The 18,441-nt window shown below is 43.5% G+C and overlaps 1 protein-coding gene across 1 annotated transcript in view; it reads left to right on the top strand.

Moving 5' to 3' along the window:
• The window catches only part of EFCAB14 (EF-hand calcium binding domain 14), a 53,806-nt gene extending 39,770 nt beyond the window's left edge, over positions 1 to 14,036 (top strand). The window contains exons 7-11 of the mRNA XM_030206292.1: positions 770 to 958; positions 5,308 to 5,379; positions 6,511 to 6,613; positions 11,862 to 11,985; positions 12,450 to 14,036. Of these exons, the coding sequence (XP_030062152.1) occupies positions 770 to 958; positions 5,308 to 5,379; positions 6,511 to 6,613; positions 11,862 to 11,956 (459 nt within the window). The 3' untranslated portion in view covers positions 11,957 to 11,985; positions 12,450 to 14,036. The remainder of the gene's footprint in view (positions 1 to 769; positions 959 to 5,307; positions 5,380 to 6,510; positions 6,614 to 11,861; positions 11,986 to 12,449) is intronic.
• Positions 14,037 to 18,441: the final 4,405 nt, after the last annotated feature.

Below are 18,441 nucleotides of genomic sequence, written 5' to 3'. Positions count from 1 at the left end.
TCCGCCAGGGTCGCTTTACTCATACTACCCCTCTCCTCAAGACCCTTCACTGGCTCCCTATCCGTTTTCGCATCCTGTTCAAACTTCTTCTACTAACCTATAAATGTACTCACTCTGCTGCTCCCCAGTATCTCTCCACACTCGTCCTTCCCTACACCCCTTCCCGTGCACTCCGCTCCATGGATAAATCCTTCTTATCTGTTCCCTTCTCCACTACTGCCAACTCTAGACTTCGCACCTTCTGTCTCGCAGCACCCTACGCCTGGAATAAACTTCCTGAGCCCCTACGTCTTGCCCCATCCTTGGCCACCTTTAAATCTAGACTGAAAGCCCACCACTTTAACATTGCTTTTGACTTGTAACCACTCGCCTCCACCTACCCTCCTCTCCTCCTTCCTGTACACATTGATTTGATTTGCTTACTTTATTTCTTGCTATTAGATTGTAAGCTCTTTGAGCAGGGACTGTCTTTCTTCTATGTTTGTGCAGCGCTGCGTACACCTTGTAGCGCTATAAAAATGCTAAATAGTGGTAGTAGTAAGTGCTCTGGCAGGGGAAGAATTCTGCAACACTATTGATACAATGTTGGTCCAATTATTGCATCCCCAAAACAAAATAGCTTTGCTTCATTTTTGTGGAACAGTACTAGTTAAAGTATTCTCTGATTGTTCATTGCTCTGCCAGTTATTTCTCTATGTAAGTGCTTGCTTGATTGGTTACTTTTGATATTGACTTCGCAGAGCTGTGAATCTTCTGCTTTTTCTTGCAGGATATTCTGTCCCTTCATATCACATTAGATGACATAAATGCTACTCTAGTGCAATTCCAGAAACAGAATGATCTGGTTCATCAGAATGCGGATGCTGCCATCACCAGTCTAAGCCAGAGAGTCTCCCGGTTAGAAAATACTCTGAGCGGAAATAAAACAGACAGACGAGAGAACCTGACCATTGGTGCAGTAAGTAACTCCTTTCCTGAATATTTCCCCTTATACTTAAATCAGATTTCTCATTTTATTGCCAAATCGGGTAATGAATAGCATGGTTCTCCCAGAGCTTGGATGAATGCAAGTATTCAACCTGGCTCCTCTTAAATTTTAGACCCTCTGATAGTCCTATATTGGGTCATTTTATGCTTGTAAATGCTAACAGACCAAGTTAGCTATGCCTCAGTTGAAAGGAAGGGGAGAGAGATGCTGTTCTCCTACAGGCAAACTGTTTTCAGACTGTACCGAGTCGATGTTCCAGACTTTGATTCTGTTAATTACTGTAGCAAGTCATGAGGACATTTTGGTTTTTAAAAAGTACACCTATTGAGGTGTCCTTTGGGAGTTTACTGCAAGCTTGGAGCCCCCCCCCCCCCCCCCCCCCCCCCCCCCTAGTTAAGATAGAGGTGGGCGTTAGTTTTATCCCTGCCTCTGGTTAGCATTGGAATGGGTATTGTCACAATTTTATTATACTTGATTATACCTTTAAATTATGTCATATTTGACTACATTTTGGGTTGTGATTTCATTATATTTAGTGTGTTGTAAACAATTCTGAATTTTATTGGATTCGGACGGTATAGAAAATTTTTATTTCATGATGTATATCACTAGAAGTGGAAATACTGTGATCCAGACTGAAAGGAGCTATTAAAATAGCTACTGACCTTTATACATAAGGAGAGCAAATAAAAGCAAGAAAAAAGGAAACTGATATGGTTCTCCAAACAAGTGGCTGAGGTAATAAGGGCAAAAGAAATACAGGAAAACTCAAGAAGAGGAACAGAGAAGAATACGCATGAGAAGAAACTGGAAGACGTGAATATGTATAGCCTAGAGCAGTGATGGGCAACCTTTTGAGCTTGGTGTGTCAAAATTCACCAAAAAAACCAAGCATAACTCGGGTGGTGTGTCACTTCAAGAAAAATCACTGCTACTAGGACCGCCCCCCCTCCACCCGCTACCGGGCCCGGAACTAACCTTTAAAGCCTCCTTTCACGTTGCAGCAAGCAGCAGCAGGGCAGACCTCTCCTCCTTCCTTCTGTGCTCCGCCCTCGCGGACGTTACGTCGGGCGAGGTCAGGACACGGAAGGAAGGAGTGGCCTGCCCTGCTGCTGCTTGCTGCGACGTGAAAGGAGGCTTTAAGGTTAGTTTCCGGGAGTGAGGAGGGAGGGCGGACCACACTGCGGCGGCAGCGCGTGTCATCGAAAATGGCTACGCGTGTCAGTGCTGACACGCGTGTCATAGGTTCGCCATCAGGGGCCTAGAGGAAAGAAGGGACAGGGGAGATATGATACAGACATTTAAATACTTGAAAGGTATTAATATAGGAACAAATCTTTTCTAGAGAAGGGGAAATGGTAAAACTAGAGGACATGAACTGAGGTTGCAGGGTGGTAGGAGTAATGTCAGGAAATTCTTTCACGGAGAGCGTAGTCAATGCTTGGAATGACTTTCCAAGGGAGGTGGTAGAGACAAAAATGTGACTACATTCAAAAAGGCATGGGATGAACACAGGAACTCCTATTTAGAAAATAGATGGTATAAATCAAAAATAAAAAGTTTAAGATAGGCTGGAAAGGGCTTCAATGCCAACTTCAGCATCTGGAACCGAGGACAGTAGGTCCCACAAATGACAGACGTATTTGGATAGGCTGGAGTTGGTTTTGACGGCAACTCTAGTAGGTGGTACATGAGGACAGAGTCGGGCGGACCTCTATGGTTTGTGTCCCAAAAACACCAAAGAAAGACTCGTGATAAAGTATATAATATCACATTCATTATTGATTTTAATCATGAATTGATAATGAGTGTGACTGTTAGGCAGACTGGATGGACCATTCAGGTCTTTATCTGCTGTCACTTATGTTACTTTGAGGGGCATAATCGAACGCGGACGCCCATCTCCATGGACGACTTCTGAGGACGGGTCCGCGAAGGGGCGGGACAGACCGTATTTTAAAAAAAGATGGGCGTCCATCTTTTGTTTCGATAATACGGTTGGTGCCAGGCAAATGCATCGGATTTGAGATGGGCGGTATCGGTTTTCAGCGATAATGGAAACCGAAGCCGCCCAGCTCAAAAACGAACAACTCCAAGGCATTTGGTCGTGGGAGGGGCAAGGATTCGTAGTGCACTGGTCCCCCTCACATGCCAGGACACCAACCGGACACCCTAGGAGGCACTTGTAAAAAGTTAAAAAAACAAAACATTAAAATACCTCCCAAGTCCATAGCTCCCTTACCTTGGGTGCTGAGCTCCCCAAATCCCCCCCCCCCCCCCCCCCCAAAAAAAAAAAAAAAACCCCACTGTCCACAACTCCACACCATTACCATAGCACTTATGGGTGAAGGGGGGCACCTAGATGTGGGTTTTGGGGGTGATTTGGAGGGCTCCCATTAGCAGCACAAGTGGGGGGGGGGCCCTGGGTCCACCTGCCTGAAGTCCACTGTACCCACTAACAACTGCTCCAGGGAACTTTTCTAAGGTCTACTGTCGCTCCTTTAGATTTTCCCATTTCTTATCCAAGGGAAAAGAAAGCAGAGTAAATCCAGCCCCTTATTGCACCCATCAATCCTACTGGCAGAAATACACAGCCAGCAAGCCCCCTCCTTACCCAGTTTCTCTCACATTCTCTTGCTCTTTCAGCCCATTCCTTCTCACTAGTCTTCTACTATCTTACCATCTCTCTCCTCCTTTAAATCAGACACCAGCTAACCCTTGTCAGCCACCTGCCTATATCCATAGCCCAGCAAGGCAGCTAGTCCTCTTAACCTGCTTTCCATGGCTGCCCCCTGGGAGGAGGACCTTCTGTTCCATGCACCCATGGGTCTGTATAAATCTGAGCTGTTTAATGCAGGAGCTCTCTCACTTCTGTGGTGAGACTTTAACCAGCATAGAACCACATGGTGCACAGGGCAGGAAGTTACAAGTCCAGCGCTGGTTGCAGCAGAGGCTACAGCCACAAAAAGAAAAGGGGGCACACAAATCCAGAGTGCCAGAGGCAAATTTCTTGTCGTCATGGTCACCTGGTGCCATCTATTGTCAGGCCATGCAATAACGAGCAAAATCAATACCTAACATACTTTTTGTACAATATGTATGACCTGTATCGGGCTCAATAGCTACATTAATATAAATAAAAGCTTTCCTAAAGAAGGAAAGACTTCCATAATGTGGGAACAGTGGAAGACGGGAGTGGCGTGGAGGAGTGGCCTAGTGGTTAGGGTGGTGGACTTTGGTCCTGAGGAACTGAGTTCAATTCCCACTTCAGGCACAGGCAGCTCCTTGTGACTCTGGGCAAGTCACTTAACCCTCCATTGCCTCATGTAAGCCGCATTGAGCCTGCCATGAGTGGGAAAGCGCGGGGTACAAATGTAACAAAACAAACAAAAAAAAAGACAAAATTTTGCTATCTGTCAGTGCCTTAGGAGTCTGGGCCAAGGAGGGAGTCATCCTGGGATCCTAATGATACACTGTCAAAGCATTTTCCAACAGGGGAGAGCCTGGTAATGTAACCATGTAATCTTCCTGCAGGAGCATTTTGGGCAAATTGCAAGTCTTTAATGAAGAGTTTGACAACTCTTATGTACAAGACATGGTAATCCAAAGAGGTTGCAAGTGTTGCAAAATTGTGCACATACCTTCTAGAAATGGCTTTAGTCTTCTCAATGTTCTTTATTTGTAAAATGCAAGTTGTTTGCCCTATATCATACGATGTTGGAATGTTAAGTGTAGAGTCCAACAGAATTCCTAAGAATCTGACTTGGCCGGCTATTGTCGGCCATGTCCACCTGATCAAGCTCTGGAAAACCAACACCATATGGACATAAAGTAATTCAAACATGCGTGGGATAAGCATAAAGGAATCCTGTGCCGAAGGAATGGACCCTCAGGCGCTTAGTCAAGATTGGGAGGCGAGGCGGGGATAGTGCTGGGCAGACTTATACGGTCTGTGCGGGACTGGTGGTTGGGAGGCGGGGATAGTGCTGGACAGACTTGTACGGTCTGTGCCAGAGCCGGTGGTTGGGAGGCAGGGCTGGTGGTTGGGAGGTGAGGATAGTGCTGGGCAGACTTATACGGTCTGTGCCGGGGTTGGTGGTTGGGAGGCGGGGATAGTGCTGGGCAGACTTATACGGTCTGTGCCCTGAAGAGCACAGGTACAAATCAAAGTAGGGTATACACAAAAAGCAGCAAATATGAGTTATCTTGTTGGGCAGACTGGATGGACCGTGCAGGTCTTTTTCTGCCGTCATCTACTATGTTACTATGTAAGACTGTACACTGCCTTATTAATGCAGCCACATTTCTTTCTGATTTAGATGGATAATGGGAGTTCCTTTCAGAGACTGGGTATCAGCAATGAAACGGGCCTGGACAGCATTAATACTAAGGTAAGAGACATTCTTTGAAATTATACCCGCTTTCAATTCATTTTCTCTAAATTTACTTCCTCCACTGGAGGATTCTGGAGGCAGCACAGTGATGTGTTAGAAGTGAGGTTATCTGATGTTGAAGTTCATCGTCGGGCTACCCTAATAGTGACATTTATATTTCTTCAGGATAGGCATCATGTGTTAACATTTGTTTTTGTGCATTAGATCTGCTCTGTTCATTGGACAAAAGATTGATGGATTTTTGCTGATTTGGCCAAGACCACATGAGAAGGCAGGAAAATTTTTGAATGAGGCAGCACGTTCTGTCTTGAGGTGGAACTTTTCAGCTACGTTTTCTGTGCAAACGTAGTAAGATGTGTGGTCTTTGAACCAGAGCAATTGAAATTTCTTTTGGATGCACGGCTTGAGCTGTCCTTGGTGTCTCATGGTGAAAATTGGGATTGGGAGGGGGAACTAGGGGCTTTTTTGTATTTAGTAGTGCTGTCAGAGTCAGTGAAACACTTTTTGATTCACTCAGATGAATTGATCGATTTGATTCGATTTAGTTCTTTCAGGCTACTATGGAAATGAGTAGATTCGGTGTGTTATATTTCTGTGAAATTCTCTAGTTTTATTAACAAATTTCACCTTTTATAGTTTGTCAGCAGCAATTGAACATTATTTTGGATAAATCCTGAACACAGAAACAAATCAAGAATATATCCAGAATTTGCTTTGCTTATTTGGCAATACATAAAATGGATTTTTGGTTGAAGTCCTTCCAAATTAATTAGTTCTGTTTGCAACAAATAAGTTCACCTTGTTTTTGTTAGACAGCTGCTGTGTTTTTAGTTTCACTGCCCATTATTTAACAACTGAGGTGAGGATAGCTGAGCATTTCCCAAGTCTGTCCTGGAGTACCTCCTTGCCAGTCAGGTTTTCAGGATATCCACAATGAATAGAATCCGTTGGAATTTTAAATCTCTGTGTATCACTTGTTTATATTTGTTATGACACTTCTCTAATAAAAAGATTTAAATATAAATTCTGCAAGTGAGTGTGTACAGGTCCATGTCTTCCCAGGGCTTAAGTAGTTATTGCATGTGGAGATTTTTGCAGTTAAATCTGACTTTTATTTTCTTCATGCAGAACATAGAGGCTCGAGTCTCTAAGCTCAGAGAGAAACTGCAGCAGATCAATGCCCTCACGGGCAAACCTGAAAGTGACAAGCAGGCTGGTGATCCTGAGACAGGTGAGATGTGACTATCCAGGCCATGATGTAGTGAAGTAAAGGATAGAACCAGACATTTTTTTGTTTTGATTTCTTAATAGAGGTGAATCGCCAGCTGCATAAATCCACACCAAGTAATAAAAGATGATCTACTTCTTTCCTACTAACCCTTTTCTGCCATTAGTGCCCTGCGGGATGTTAGTTTCTAAATGACTGTTTGATCACAAACTCTTCCTGAATAAACAAAAAAAAACAGTAGTTTGTTGATTTACAGGTAATTTACCGAGTAGTCCCTTGACCTTTTTTGGAACTGAGGTTAAACCTTCAGGCTCTTTTTCAATACTTAGACATCATTCTCGATTCTCAGCTTTCTTTTGCTGCTCAGATATGTAATGTGTGTAAGTCTGGTCTCGTTATACTTGCGGCAGTTGCGTTCAATCCAGCAGTAGTTCAGTCGGGATACCTTTCACTTAGTTCTGTCCCTGCTGACTTCCAGATTGGATTATTGCAATATAGTTTACTTGGGAGTCCTTTTACTAAGCGACGGTAAGTAAATGGCGGGCTTATCACACGCCAATCTGGAGCTACCACCTGCCCAACGTGGGCACTGGCAGTAGTTCCACCCCCAGCGCATGTCGTTTCCGGCGCTAGCGGAAATACTCAAAAAAAAATGTTTCCGGCGCTAGCGGAAATCAAAAAATATTTCCGCAGGGAGTTACCCAGCGGTAATTGGGTTTCGCTGTGTGCTACCCAATTACCACTGGGTTAGCGCGGGAGCCCTTACCGCTACCTCAGTGGGTGGCAGTAAGTACTCCCTCCCGCATGGCCGTACGGTAAGAGCAATCTTACCACATGGCCATGTCTTTTTTTTTTTTTTTTTTTTCCTTCAGCCTTTTTACCCTCTGCAGTAAAAGTGCCTCGGCAGACACATGGCAAAAACAGCCCTCCTTTTACAACAACATAGTAAAGGGGCCCCCATAGGTTGCCGTCTCTCATTTGAACAAATTTTCTGTTCCATGCCATTCGACATAACCTTGTTTCTTCTTTACTTCACAATTGTCATTGGCTTCCAGTAGAACAACGGATATTTAAAGCTCTCACACTTAACCTTTAAGGCATTTTAGGATAGGGTTGCCTCTTTACTTGTCCTCCCTCACGATCCCTCTGCTTTTGACTCGATTTTGGTGAGTGACCGTCAAATAGTCACTGGATTTGTACTTCCTTTTTCTCTACCTTTTATTACTGGTTATTTTATTCTTATGTTTGGTTCTGGGTGTATGGCTGTTCTTTCCTATTTGTAGTTCCTTTTCTTTACTTCTAATTTTGTTTTTTGGGTTTTTTTTGGATTATAAACATCTTGGATCTGCAAGTTAGCACCAAAGGCGGTATAGCAAATGTTAAGATATATAAGCAAAAAATCTAATTGGACATAATTTCAGCAAAAAAACTCTCTACAATAGTAATCTTGAGCTGAACATTTCTTAAATTTCTAATCAAAATGTTAAATGGTATCTCTCTTTTTTATTAACTATTATTATTTTTTTGTATAATTATATATTTTTACTTTCATATGTTTATTCTTTCAAGCAGAGAAAAGACCTCATAAGTCCTAGCTGGGCGTTACTATATTTCATGTGATATGACGCCAGCTTTCTTTGGACTCCGTTTTAATCCTTGGTCTTGAAAAACTCTGCTCATTTATTATTCAATATCAAACGTCTATTTTTCAATATCAGACATTGGAAACAGTATTTATTGTTACTTAGCTTTTCAGGGCAAGATTAAAAAGCTAAGTAACAATAAATACTGTTTCCAATGTCTGATATTGAAAAATAGACGTTTGATATTGAATAATAAATGAGCAGAGTTTTTCAAGACCAAGGATTAAAACGGAGTCCAAAGAAAGCTGGCGTCATATCACATGAAATATAGTAACGCCCAGCTAGGACTTATGAGGTCTTTTCTCTGCTTGAAAGAATAAACATATGAAAGTAAAAATATATAATTATACAAAAAAATAATAATAGTTAATAAAAAAGAGAGATACCATTTAACATTTTGATTAGAAATTTAAGAAATGTTCAGCTCAAGATTAAGATATATAAGCAAACATAAACACGATCTTCTGCAGCAGTCTCTGCTTCCATTCTCTTAACTCGGGCAGCTGGATGCTCACACCCCGAAGAGGCCATTAGACCACCAGGGCTTTTAAAAAGTAGGCCTGGGGGAGGGCCTTAGGAAAGGGAGAGAGGTGCAGAGTTGGTGGGTGGCTCAGGGAGGGAATGGTTTTTTCTGCTGGGGGGTGGGTGGGAGGGCAGGCTCGAGGGAACGGGCTTGTGGCAGCAGGGGGGGCAGGGCCATGAATTTGGTTCTGGCCCCGGCCAACGCAGAGTAGTAGATTTCAGCTGCCGATTTGGTTTCGGCTGGAACGAAAACCGCTAGTTTCAGTTGGCCTCTAAAATCAAAACTCTCAACCTCCTGTACTGTCTTTTCTCAAAAGCTAACTGCTGTGACCAAGCCTTTACTCCTTTGCAAAAGCAGAGATAATTTTGTCTCCTGACACACCTCATCTGCTAGTTTATTCCACTGGGTAGGACCCTGTGTGGAAGCTGTCCTTTTCCTAATCTATTGCAAATGGATAATCTTACTGGAAGAAATTGAAAAAGAAGTAAGCTTGGATGGGTAATATGTTTATGTAACTGGATGGGGGTGGGGGTGCTGAAATGAATTAAAAAGACAGTCTTAACTTCCACCCTTCCTCACTCTTTTAGTGTGATGTCCCCATTGGTTTAATTTTGTACATACTGTGCCAAGGTATGTTGAAGATTATCTCAATCTCTGATTCACTGAAAATATTTATTTCTGTATCCTTACACTATTCCAGAACTTGTGGGTTAATCATGTCCATCGACCAGCAGGTAGAGGAGGAGAACACAGAAGTGAACTGAAGCATATAATCCTAGTCTGCTCACTCAGCCCATCCAGTATTTTCTGTCTCCAGCAGGTGGATGATCATACCTCAGTTCTAAGCTCTGGATAGGTCCAGTTGGTCAACTGGCTCCCAGTTGAACTTACCAGGCAGTCGTTGTTTTTTTTTTTTTTTTTTTCAAAGGGTCGTCTTCAGAGGTTTGAGTCCTGCAGCCTGTGTCCTCCTGCCTTTCGTTGGTCTGTGAGGCAAGGCTCAACAGCTAGTTCCTGAAACTGGCAAAAAAATGTTGGCCGTTCATTGGAGGCAGCTGTATGTTCAGCACAGTGCAGTGAGAAGGGTTGGTGTGATTGAGAGCCAGTAAATCTCCCTTCTATTTTCCTATCCTCAGGGCAGTTTCAGCAGTCCCTTGGAGGGGGGCTCCTAGCAGGCCGATGTGGAATTCCATGTCGAAGAAGCAGTCTTCTCGGGAGGTGATGGCAGCTCCCGCAGAGTCAGTCAAGCTGCTCCTCCTGCAAGTCAGGGAAGACTAGAGAAGGGTGTGCTGTTGCCCATTGTACAGCGTCCTGCAGATTGCCCTACTACAGCATCTGGCAGTTTGCTTCAGAATGAATCTGGTACGGTGGCTATTTTACCACCACATGGAGAGAGCGTGGTAACAGCCTCGGAGTTTCCTGTGCAGTTGCATGGTACTGTTTTTCCTTGTCCCGGGGTTCCTGATTTGGCTGGAGGGCCTGGGAGCATGGTTTCCCCCAGTTTGTTTTGGTGTTTCATCAGGGAGGATGGAGAGCTTCCATCTGAGGAGGAGGATGTCCCCAAGGTGCTGCGGCTATTTCGCAAGGAAGAGCCAAGCACATTCTTCTCAGAGGCATACGAACTGGAACTTCAATCTGGTTCTTTGGGTGTTGTAGAAGGCTCCCTTTGAACCTCTGAAGCGAGCTTCCCTAAAGGTCTTCACATTGAAGACATTTTCTTGATGATTATTATCTCGGCGTGCCTCATTTCAGAATTCAGGCACTGTTTTCTTTTTTGAGGCAGGGGTTTCATTACAGCAAGTCATCCTTTCTTCTTAAGGTAATCTTGGTGGTATTTCACATTAACCAGTTGGTGGACCTTCCCTTGTTTCAGAGAGTTTTGGAGAATGGATTGCTTCTTTGTGCTCTTCAGTAAGCAGAAACAGGGTCTGGTGACGTTTAAACCCTTGATTGCACGATTGGTGAAGGAGGCCATTTCTTCGACTTGTGTTGAGCTGAGAATGCACTCTGTCATGGGCAGGGGCAGCATCTCTTTTACCGATTTGAGATTTTCAGGGCAGCGACCTGGTCATCCCTCCATTCCTTTGTCAGTCATTACAGGGTGGATGTGGTGGCTTAGTCTGAGGCCGCATTTGGGGCTTCAGTCCTGCAGGTGGCTATGCCAGGGGCCTTAGTAGGGACTGCTTTAGGACATTCCTACAAGTTCTGGAACAGCGTAAGGATGATATGGAAGTAGAAATTAGGTCTGTCTTGGTAATTTTCTTTCCATTAGTCCTTTACGCTATTTCAGAAGCCCTTCTGGTAATTTTAGCAGATGTGTGCAGGAACAGACTTCCTTACTCTGAGCTGCCTACCTTGTTCTGTGGTTGAACAGTAGCATCAGTTTCTTGCAGGTTTTTGCAGGTTGATGTTTGACGCGGGGGGGGGGGGAGAACAAAGCAAATTTTGGTTCTTGGTTGTTAATTGGTTGCTCGAGTCTTGTTGTCTAACAGTTCCTGAAGGGCTCAGCTAGCAGACTAGGGTTATATGCTTCAGCTCACTTCTGTTTTCTCTATCTCCACCTGCTTGTTGATGAACATGACTAAACCCACAAGTTCTGGACTAGTGTAAAGGACTAATGGAAAGAAAATTAGCAGGTAAGACCTAATTTCTCCTTACTTTGTATATGGGGTTTTTGATGATTTTGTCTCCAGTTAGTATGAAATGATGTACCAAATAAGAGCTATAAGCAGCTGTGTATGGTGAACGGAGCTTGCTAATGACAGGATCTAGTAGCTATAGCAGATAAATCTAATTCCAAAGACCAAGGATGGATTTCTGATATCAATTTACTGTAATGAGATATGCTGTTTATCCTCTGATTCACGTGGTATAGACCTGTAAATATGGTGTATAAATGAATTAGTGGATTATTAATGTTACCTGATCAAAGCACTTCAGAGCAGCGATGTAAATCTGTAAGGACACAGATTTGCATATGAAACATAGCCCATAAGCTGTTTATATGTGAATGCACAGATATAGTTAGGGTACATCACGAGGGGAATACTAACGATGGAATCTTGTATTTGAAATCTTTGCCTAACAGGTGAAAATATTCAAGCTGCCTCTCCTAAGCCTACACCATTAGCGAAATTTTCTGTAAGATCTCTGGGCAACAGTGAAAAGAGAGAAAACAGCTAGCTGGCCTTTGCTGAAACTTGCTACAGAAGGTAACTTTAAATTCATGATAGAGAAGTTTTGAACTTGAGTGCAGAAGAAATGTGAGCCACTGGTCTTGTCATGCTGCTGTGATGACAGGAGCACGGTAAGCGGCAGGAAAGCAGAAGAACAATGACCCTTGTGAATACGCAGATGAAACAGAACAAGGGTGACAAAGGAAAGGGAAGCAGACAATGTCCAAAATAACACCTTTAATTTCAGTATCCAAAGACTCGACATGAGTCATGTTTCAGCCCGAAGGCCTTCCTCAGGACTCTTAAGTTGGATGTATGTTGATATAACTTCTATGGTGAATGCTGATTTTATTTGATTTCTTACTGCTTCCTTCTGATAGATACTTTGTATAACGATTGGACTTTCAAGAGTTCAAATTTGGAAAAAGTGTTTTATTTCTGCTCTGATGTTTGGAAGTTCTGAAGTCTGATCCCTAACTTTCTCTTTTCATGTCTTATAGGGAAAGTAAATTTGACACACCTGTCTGCCATCTGAAATGATTTGACTTTATCCTCACAGCTCATGAGCAAGGAGAAGGGACCACAGACTCATGAATTCGGGCGCTTTGCCTGCTCAGGAATGAGGGTAGAAGTCATTTCTCACTGCTCAGTCTGGATTATTTAGAGCAGGAGAGGGCTCCAAAGAAATGATTATAAATGAGAGGGGAAAAAAAATGAATCCTCCGTGTTGTGACATTCTCATTGCTTTTAGAGATACAGCTATGTATCCTCCACCTCTGATATAAAGTTGTACAGATATATTTTATATAGATTTGCCTTAAACTGGAGAACTGCACTTTATAGAAGCCTTGAAAACATTTTTCTTTGTAAGATAAACCTTTGCTGCTTGTAAATTAGTTAAATTAGAAGGATAAATTATGCATATCAGAATGACGTGGGACAAGCTGCTTGACTTAGACTAAATGAATAAACCTGTTCAGAAAGGAAATGTCCTGGTGCTGTATATGGATATTGATACTCTTAAGGGCTGTCTCCATCCATAACCCAATCCAGATACGAATGAGCCATGTCCAGTGACGTGATGGCAGTCAACTGACCTGGCTGTCTGCTTCTCTCCTGACCAGGACCTTTGTGCCCTTCAAAAATTCTAAGGAATGACAGCTGACAACTTCATATTATGCAAGTGGATTATCTGGTTATAGTCCATAAGGTAGAGCATATGCAGCTAGAGTCCAGAGCAGGTCCTGGGAGACGCTGGCTATCCACTTATTGCTGGAGAAGGTGATGAGTGCTTGAAAGTTTTTAAAGGAACTGAGAGGTCCGAGGACCTAGATTTCATTTCACGGAGGGGTTCAGACTATCATACAAACAATTAGAACAGAAATAGGATTCTTTGCAGTTTCCCCACAATTAGATGACAGCTGGATTTTCGTGTCTCCACCTTGACGTTAACCTCCCAACTCTTGAAGGCAGAGAAGTATCTAGAAGGAAGTGGAGGGTTACAAGAGCAGTTCCTGTAATGTAACTGATTACTGCTGTCAGAGAGCTTGAGGTCATTCTCAGCATTGTGCTTCCTGTGCTGTGAGGCAGCATCGTTTTATTTGACCTAGGACCAATGTTGCTACTATTTGGGTTTCTGCTAGGTACTTGTGACCTGGATTGGCCACTGTTGGAAACAGGATGCTGGGCTAGATGGACTATTGGTCTGATCCAGTATGGCTATTCTGATGTTCTTAAGTAAGTTAGCAATATCACTTCTGCCCAAAATCCTCTGTTAACATTTGTTCCCCTGTATATTAGCTGTCAGCATTCTAAGATGCTGCAAGGGACATCTTAGGCGTGTGAAAGATCTGATCAGTATTTGATTTGAATGGTGCACTGTATGTCTATACATATGTATATATAGATACACACATTTTTACTGTTGGTAGACACTGCTTTGAGCTTGTGGACTGTAAAATGTATCAACTCTGAAAGGAATTGGAAAGTAGTAATAATGCAACCTCACTGCTAATATAATGTGAATATTTTGCCATGTAATATTGTACCTCAGGAACTAATTTTGTAAATAAAATGAAATTATGTCAGAGTTTGTACCCTAATGACAGAAACAGTGAAGGTAGGGTGAAGAGTGTTTGCTCAGAGTAAATACTCGGTGCCTTTATTAGACAGAGTGGTACAATGCAGAAGTTCAGACTGTAGCAGTTGGATTTGTAGACAGGGAAATTCTCTTCCATAAGCATATCAGAATGTACTTCAGTGTTGACCATTAAGCCAGACTTTCCACAAAAAGTGGTTCCATCTGTATAAAAGCCCATGCCAAGAACACCACACAAACTCCAGAAAAATCAGCACCAGATACATAATGCAAGGGAACCAGAAAGGGTTAAACTTTAATGGAGAGCCAAGTAAAGCCTAGAACACAGTACTGTGAATGTGACTTATGCCACACAATTTGTACAGAATTTAAGATGATACCTTTTTTATTGGACATAACTTAATACATTTCTTGATTAGCTTTCGAAGGTTGCCCTTCTTCGTCAGATCGGAAATAAGCAAATGTGCTAGCTGACAGTGTATATAAGTGAAAACATTCAAGCATTACTATGACAGTCTGGCAGGGTGGGAGGATGGGGGTGGGTAGGAGGTATGCATAAGGACATCAAAGCATATCATTGATATTCTAACAGGATGGGTGTGGATAGGTGATATGGGTGTGGATAGGTGATATGCTTTGATGTCCCCATGCATACCTCCGACCCACCCCCATCCTCCCACCCTGTCAGACTGTCATAGTAATGCTTGAAGGTTTTCACTTATATACACTGTCAGCTAGCACATTTGCTTATTTCCGATCTGACGAAGAAGGGCAACCTTCGAAAGCTAATCAAGAAATGTATTAAGTTATGTCCAATAAAAAAGGTATCATCTTATTTTCTTTTCCATGTTTTATTTTGTTTGATTTCTATTGATAACCTTAAGAGTGGACTAACACGGCTACCACACTCCTCTACTTACAGAATTTAAGAAACCAGGAGCTATGGACTGTTTTTTCATAAATGTGTATTTATTTTCTTTTACTTCGTAAAAATGTCATTTTCTGACATTTCTGTATCCAGTAAAATTATTTGACCCTTTTCTAGGAGAAGAGGAATATTAGTCATTGGTACAGTAAGGGGAACTGGAGGAATTGGAGAAATGCCCTTGGCCAAGAGGGGTAGAGGAATAGGAGATGAAAGGAGGGATCCTGGATCTGGAAGATGGAGGAATGATCCACTCACTCCTCTCCATCTCCAATTCCCACTCTCACAGCCCAGCACTTCAGTTCTTTGTTCTTCCAAAACAGTTCCACACCTTCTTTGATCTCTTTTGTTCTTTTCTGCATCCCCCTCACAAAACACAGCCTATCCTGCCCCTCACTCATATCCATCCTGCTTTGGTGGGGGGGTGGGGGGGGACAGCAGCCATGCAGAGACTTAGGCCCAGATGCACTAAGCTTTAATGACCCTTTAACGACCCTCTAACGAAGAATTTTCGAACCGTGGCATGCATTAAAGGCCATTTTCCGACCACGGTAGCAGAAAACGGAATGCAGATGAGCAAATTGTGTAGAAACCCCATGGAAACGAGATGCATCAAACTTTTCCGACTACCCTAGCGCAGGAAAAGTGCCGGAAAGCTAACGACAGGTCTGTACCTGTCGTTAGGGCTATCCGACTGAAAACTGTAATGTAAAAACAAAAAAGCGAGGGGGGCGAAAACGCACGTCAGGGGCGTCTTTTATTGATGCCCGAGGTCACTGCTGCTCCCCACTCCCCCTGCATCACTATAAAACTGGAAAAAAAAGTTAGGGAGGGGGCAAACGCGCTCGTCAGGAGTGTCCTTTAATGATGTCCTTGCCTCCCCTCCTCCCCCGCCCGTGGTCGCTGCTGCTGCTCCCCGCTTCCTCCGCCAGCATTAAATAAAAGAAAACAAAAATCAAAGCTTCGGCCCCCCTCCCTTCCTGTCTCAACTCTTTCTTTCCCCGCACAGCTCCGCCTCCCGCCATCCTCCGGCCCCCCCCCCCCCCCCCCCCCCCCACATTACCGGGCCCGTGCAGCACCTCTCACCTCTGTATGAAGGCGCTGCACGGGCAAGAAGACCAGGTCGCTGCAGTCTTACGTCAGACGGGGGCGGGGCCAGGGCAGGGAAGACAAAGGAGAGAGACGTCCTGAAGACTGCAGCGATCTGGTCTTCTTGCCCGTGCAGCGCCTTCATACAGAGATGAGAGGTGCTGCACGGGCCCGGTAATGCGGGGGGGCCCAGAGGAGGGGGGGAGCGGCGGCGACCATCTCAGCCGGCGGAGGATGGCGGGAGGTGGAGCTGTGTGGGGAAAGAAAGAGTTGAGAGACAGGAAGGGAGGAGGCCGAACCTTTGATTTTTGTTTTCTTTTATTTATTGCTGGCGGAGGAAGTGGGGAGCAGCAGTGGCGACCCCGGGCGGGGGTGGCAGCAAGGCCGTCCATACAGGACGCTTCTGACGAGCGCCTTTGCCTCCTCCCGATCCACGTTTTGGGGGGGGGGGGGGGGGGTTTGGTCTTTTGACATTTCTGGCATGCGCAGAGCAGCCAGCATAACGCTTGGCTGCTCTGCGCATGCTTTAGGAGCCGATTACCAACGGGGATTGATGCATTGTTCTTTACAATACCGCACCAAACATGTGCGACTTGGTTTTTTTTTGGAGCATTGTTTTTTTAATTCGGTGATGGCTTTTACGTTTTTGCTTTTTTTACGTTTGGTTGATGCATCTGGGCCTTAGGCTACATCCTCCCTTTCTGCTGTCCTGCCTGGGTCTCCTGCTTTCAGCTGTGTAAGTCACTGTTGTGCTGCATGAGATGGAAATGGTTTAAAGCAGTGGAGGAGGAGGATGTAGCCTAAGGTGGTACACTACTGTGATCTGTCTTCTTGTGGGTAGAGAGAAGGGAAAGAGAAGAGGTTCACAGACACCACTGCCACAATTCAGCTGTAAGTGTTCGTCGTTTGGCTCGGTTAGACGTCTGTTTACATGACTTTGCTGAGTGTTCTCGGAGGACTGCTGTACCTCAGCACTTCCTCTTTCAATCTTCTTCAGCGTTTTGAGTGGAAGAGGAGCCTAATGGTTAGTGCAGTGGCCTGAGAACCTGGGGAACCGGGTTCAGTTTCCACTGTAGCTGCTTGTGACCCTGGGCAAGTCATTTTTCCATTGCCCCAGGTCCAAAATAAGTACCTGTATATAATACGTAAGCCACTTTGTATCCACAGAAAAGGCAGTATTATCAAATCCTTTTCTGTTCTGTGGTATGTTGGCAATTTGTTAACATCTGGATCTTGGTTTTGATTTCTGGCAATGATGTGGCTAGTGTGTGGTGATTATTATGCATTCTGCATCATTTATGAGGTTAATGGTAGAAAGAACTGCATAAATACCTTTTTTTAAATTTGGGACAATAATACTCAGCAGTTTATTTGCACAATGGTCACACGTATCCATCTGAAAAAGAATTGTAGTTAGTTGTAGGGTATATATGCTTAGTGCTGAAATTAAGGCAATGGGTAAAAAGCAGGCATAGCTTTACACTACTAAGGGTGTATTTTCAAAGCATCACTTAGGTGGATATCCATCACTGAAAATGTGTACAACTTTAAACAGAATTATCATTTTAAGTCATATAGCGGCCATTCCACAGAATTTTGACTTCTCAGTATTTTGGTCCTCTTTTTGCTGAGTAGCACTAACATTTTGCTGTTTATCGTGTGTATTTAAAAAAAATTAATGCACAAAAACTGCAAAGCCACTGCATTAACTTGGAAGCATGCTCGTCATCTTCCCAAATTCGGAGACAGTGCACTTAGCACGCATCAACCTCGTTGCAGATAATACTGATGAATCTAAACCACCTCAGTAGGTGGTGGTAACCACACTGCATTGCGTTACCCAGCATTAACTGCAAAGTGCAATCCATATCCATTCCCTGTATCACTCTCTGTTATACAGTTAATGCAGAAATTGGCACAGAGTAACTGCTTACTGACTTTACTTAAAAGGCTCCTTTTGTATAAAGATTTTCTTCTGCTTTAGGATGTTTTAGAATGTAATAAAATTACTTTTTACAGTGTAGTTTCCTAGGTTGTATTTAATGTAACCCTTTCAGAGCTCTCTAGTTCCCTGTCTTGGGGTTACAGAAATCTTTTTTTTTTCAGATGTATTATAATTAGGGGTGGGCATTTAGTGCACTATTAATGAGATTAAGATTTTTATGCTCTACAATTTAATTTTTTTTTATTGCGATCAAAATTTTTAGCTCCTGTCTGTTGTCAGGCTTTGCTTTCTCTTCCCTGCCTATCCTGTTTCACCTTGGCATAACATAGCAGAGGGAAAACATCGGCGGCATTTGCAAGTACCATGTGGGAATTGCTGCTGGAGACCCTATGAAGAGTCGTCTAAATGCGGAGGGGGATGCTAGACCTATGTGCT

This window comes from Microcaecilia unicolor, chromosome 6 (genome assembly GCF_901765095.1).
Source record: "Microcaecilia unicolor chromosome 6, aMicUni1.1, whole genome shotgun sequence".
Taxonomy (NCBI): Eukaryota; Metazoa; Chordata; class Amphibia; order Gymnophiona; family Siphonopidae; genus Microcaecilia; species Microcaecilia unicolor.
Note: the sequence above shows the minus strand (reverse complement) of the source record. Positions and strands in the feature narration are given on the sequence as shown.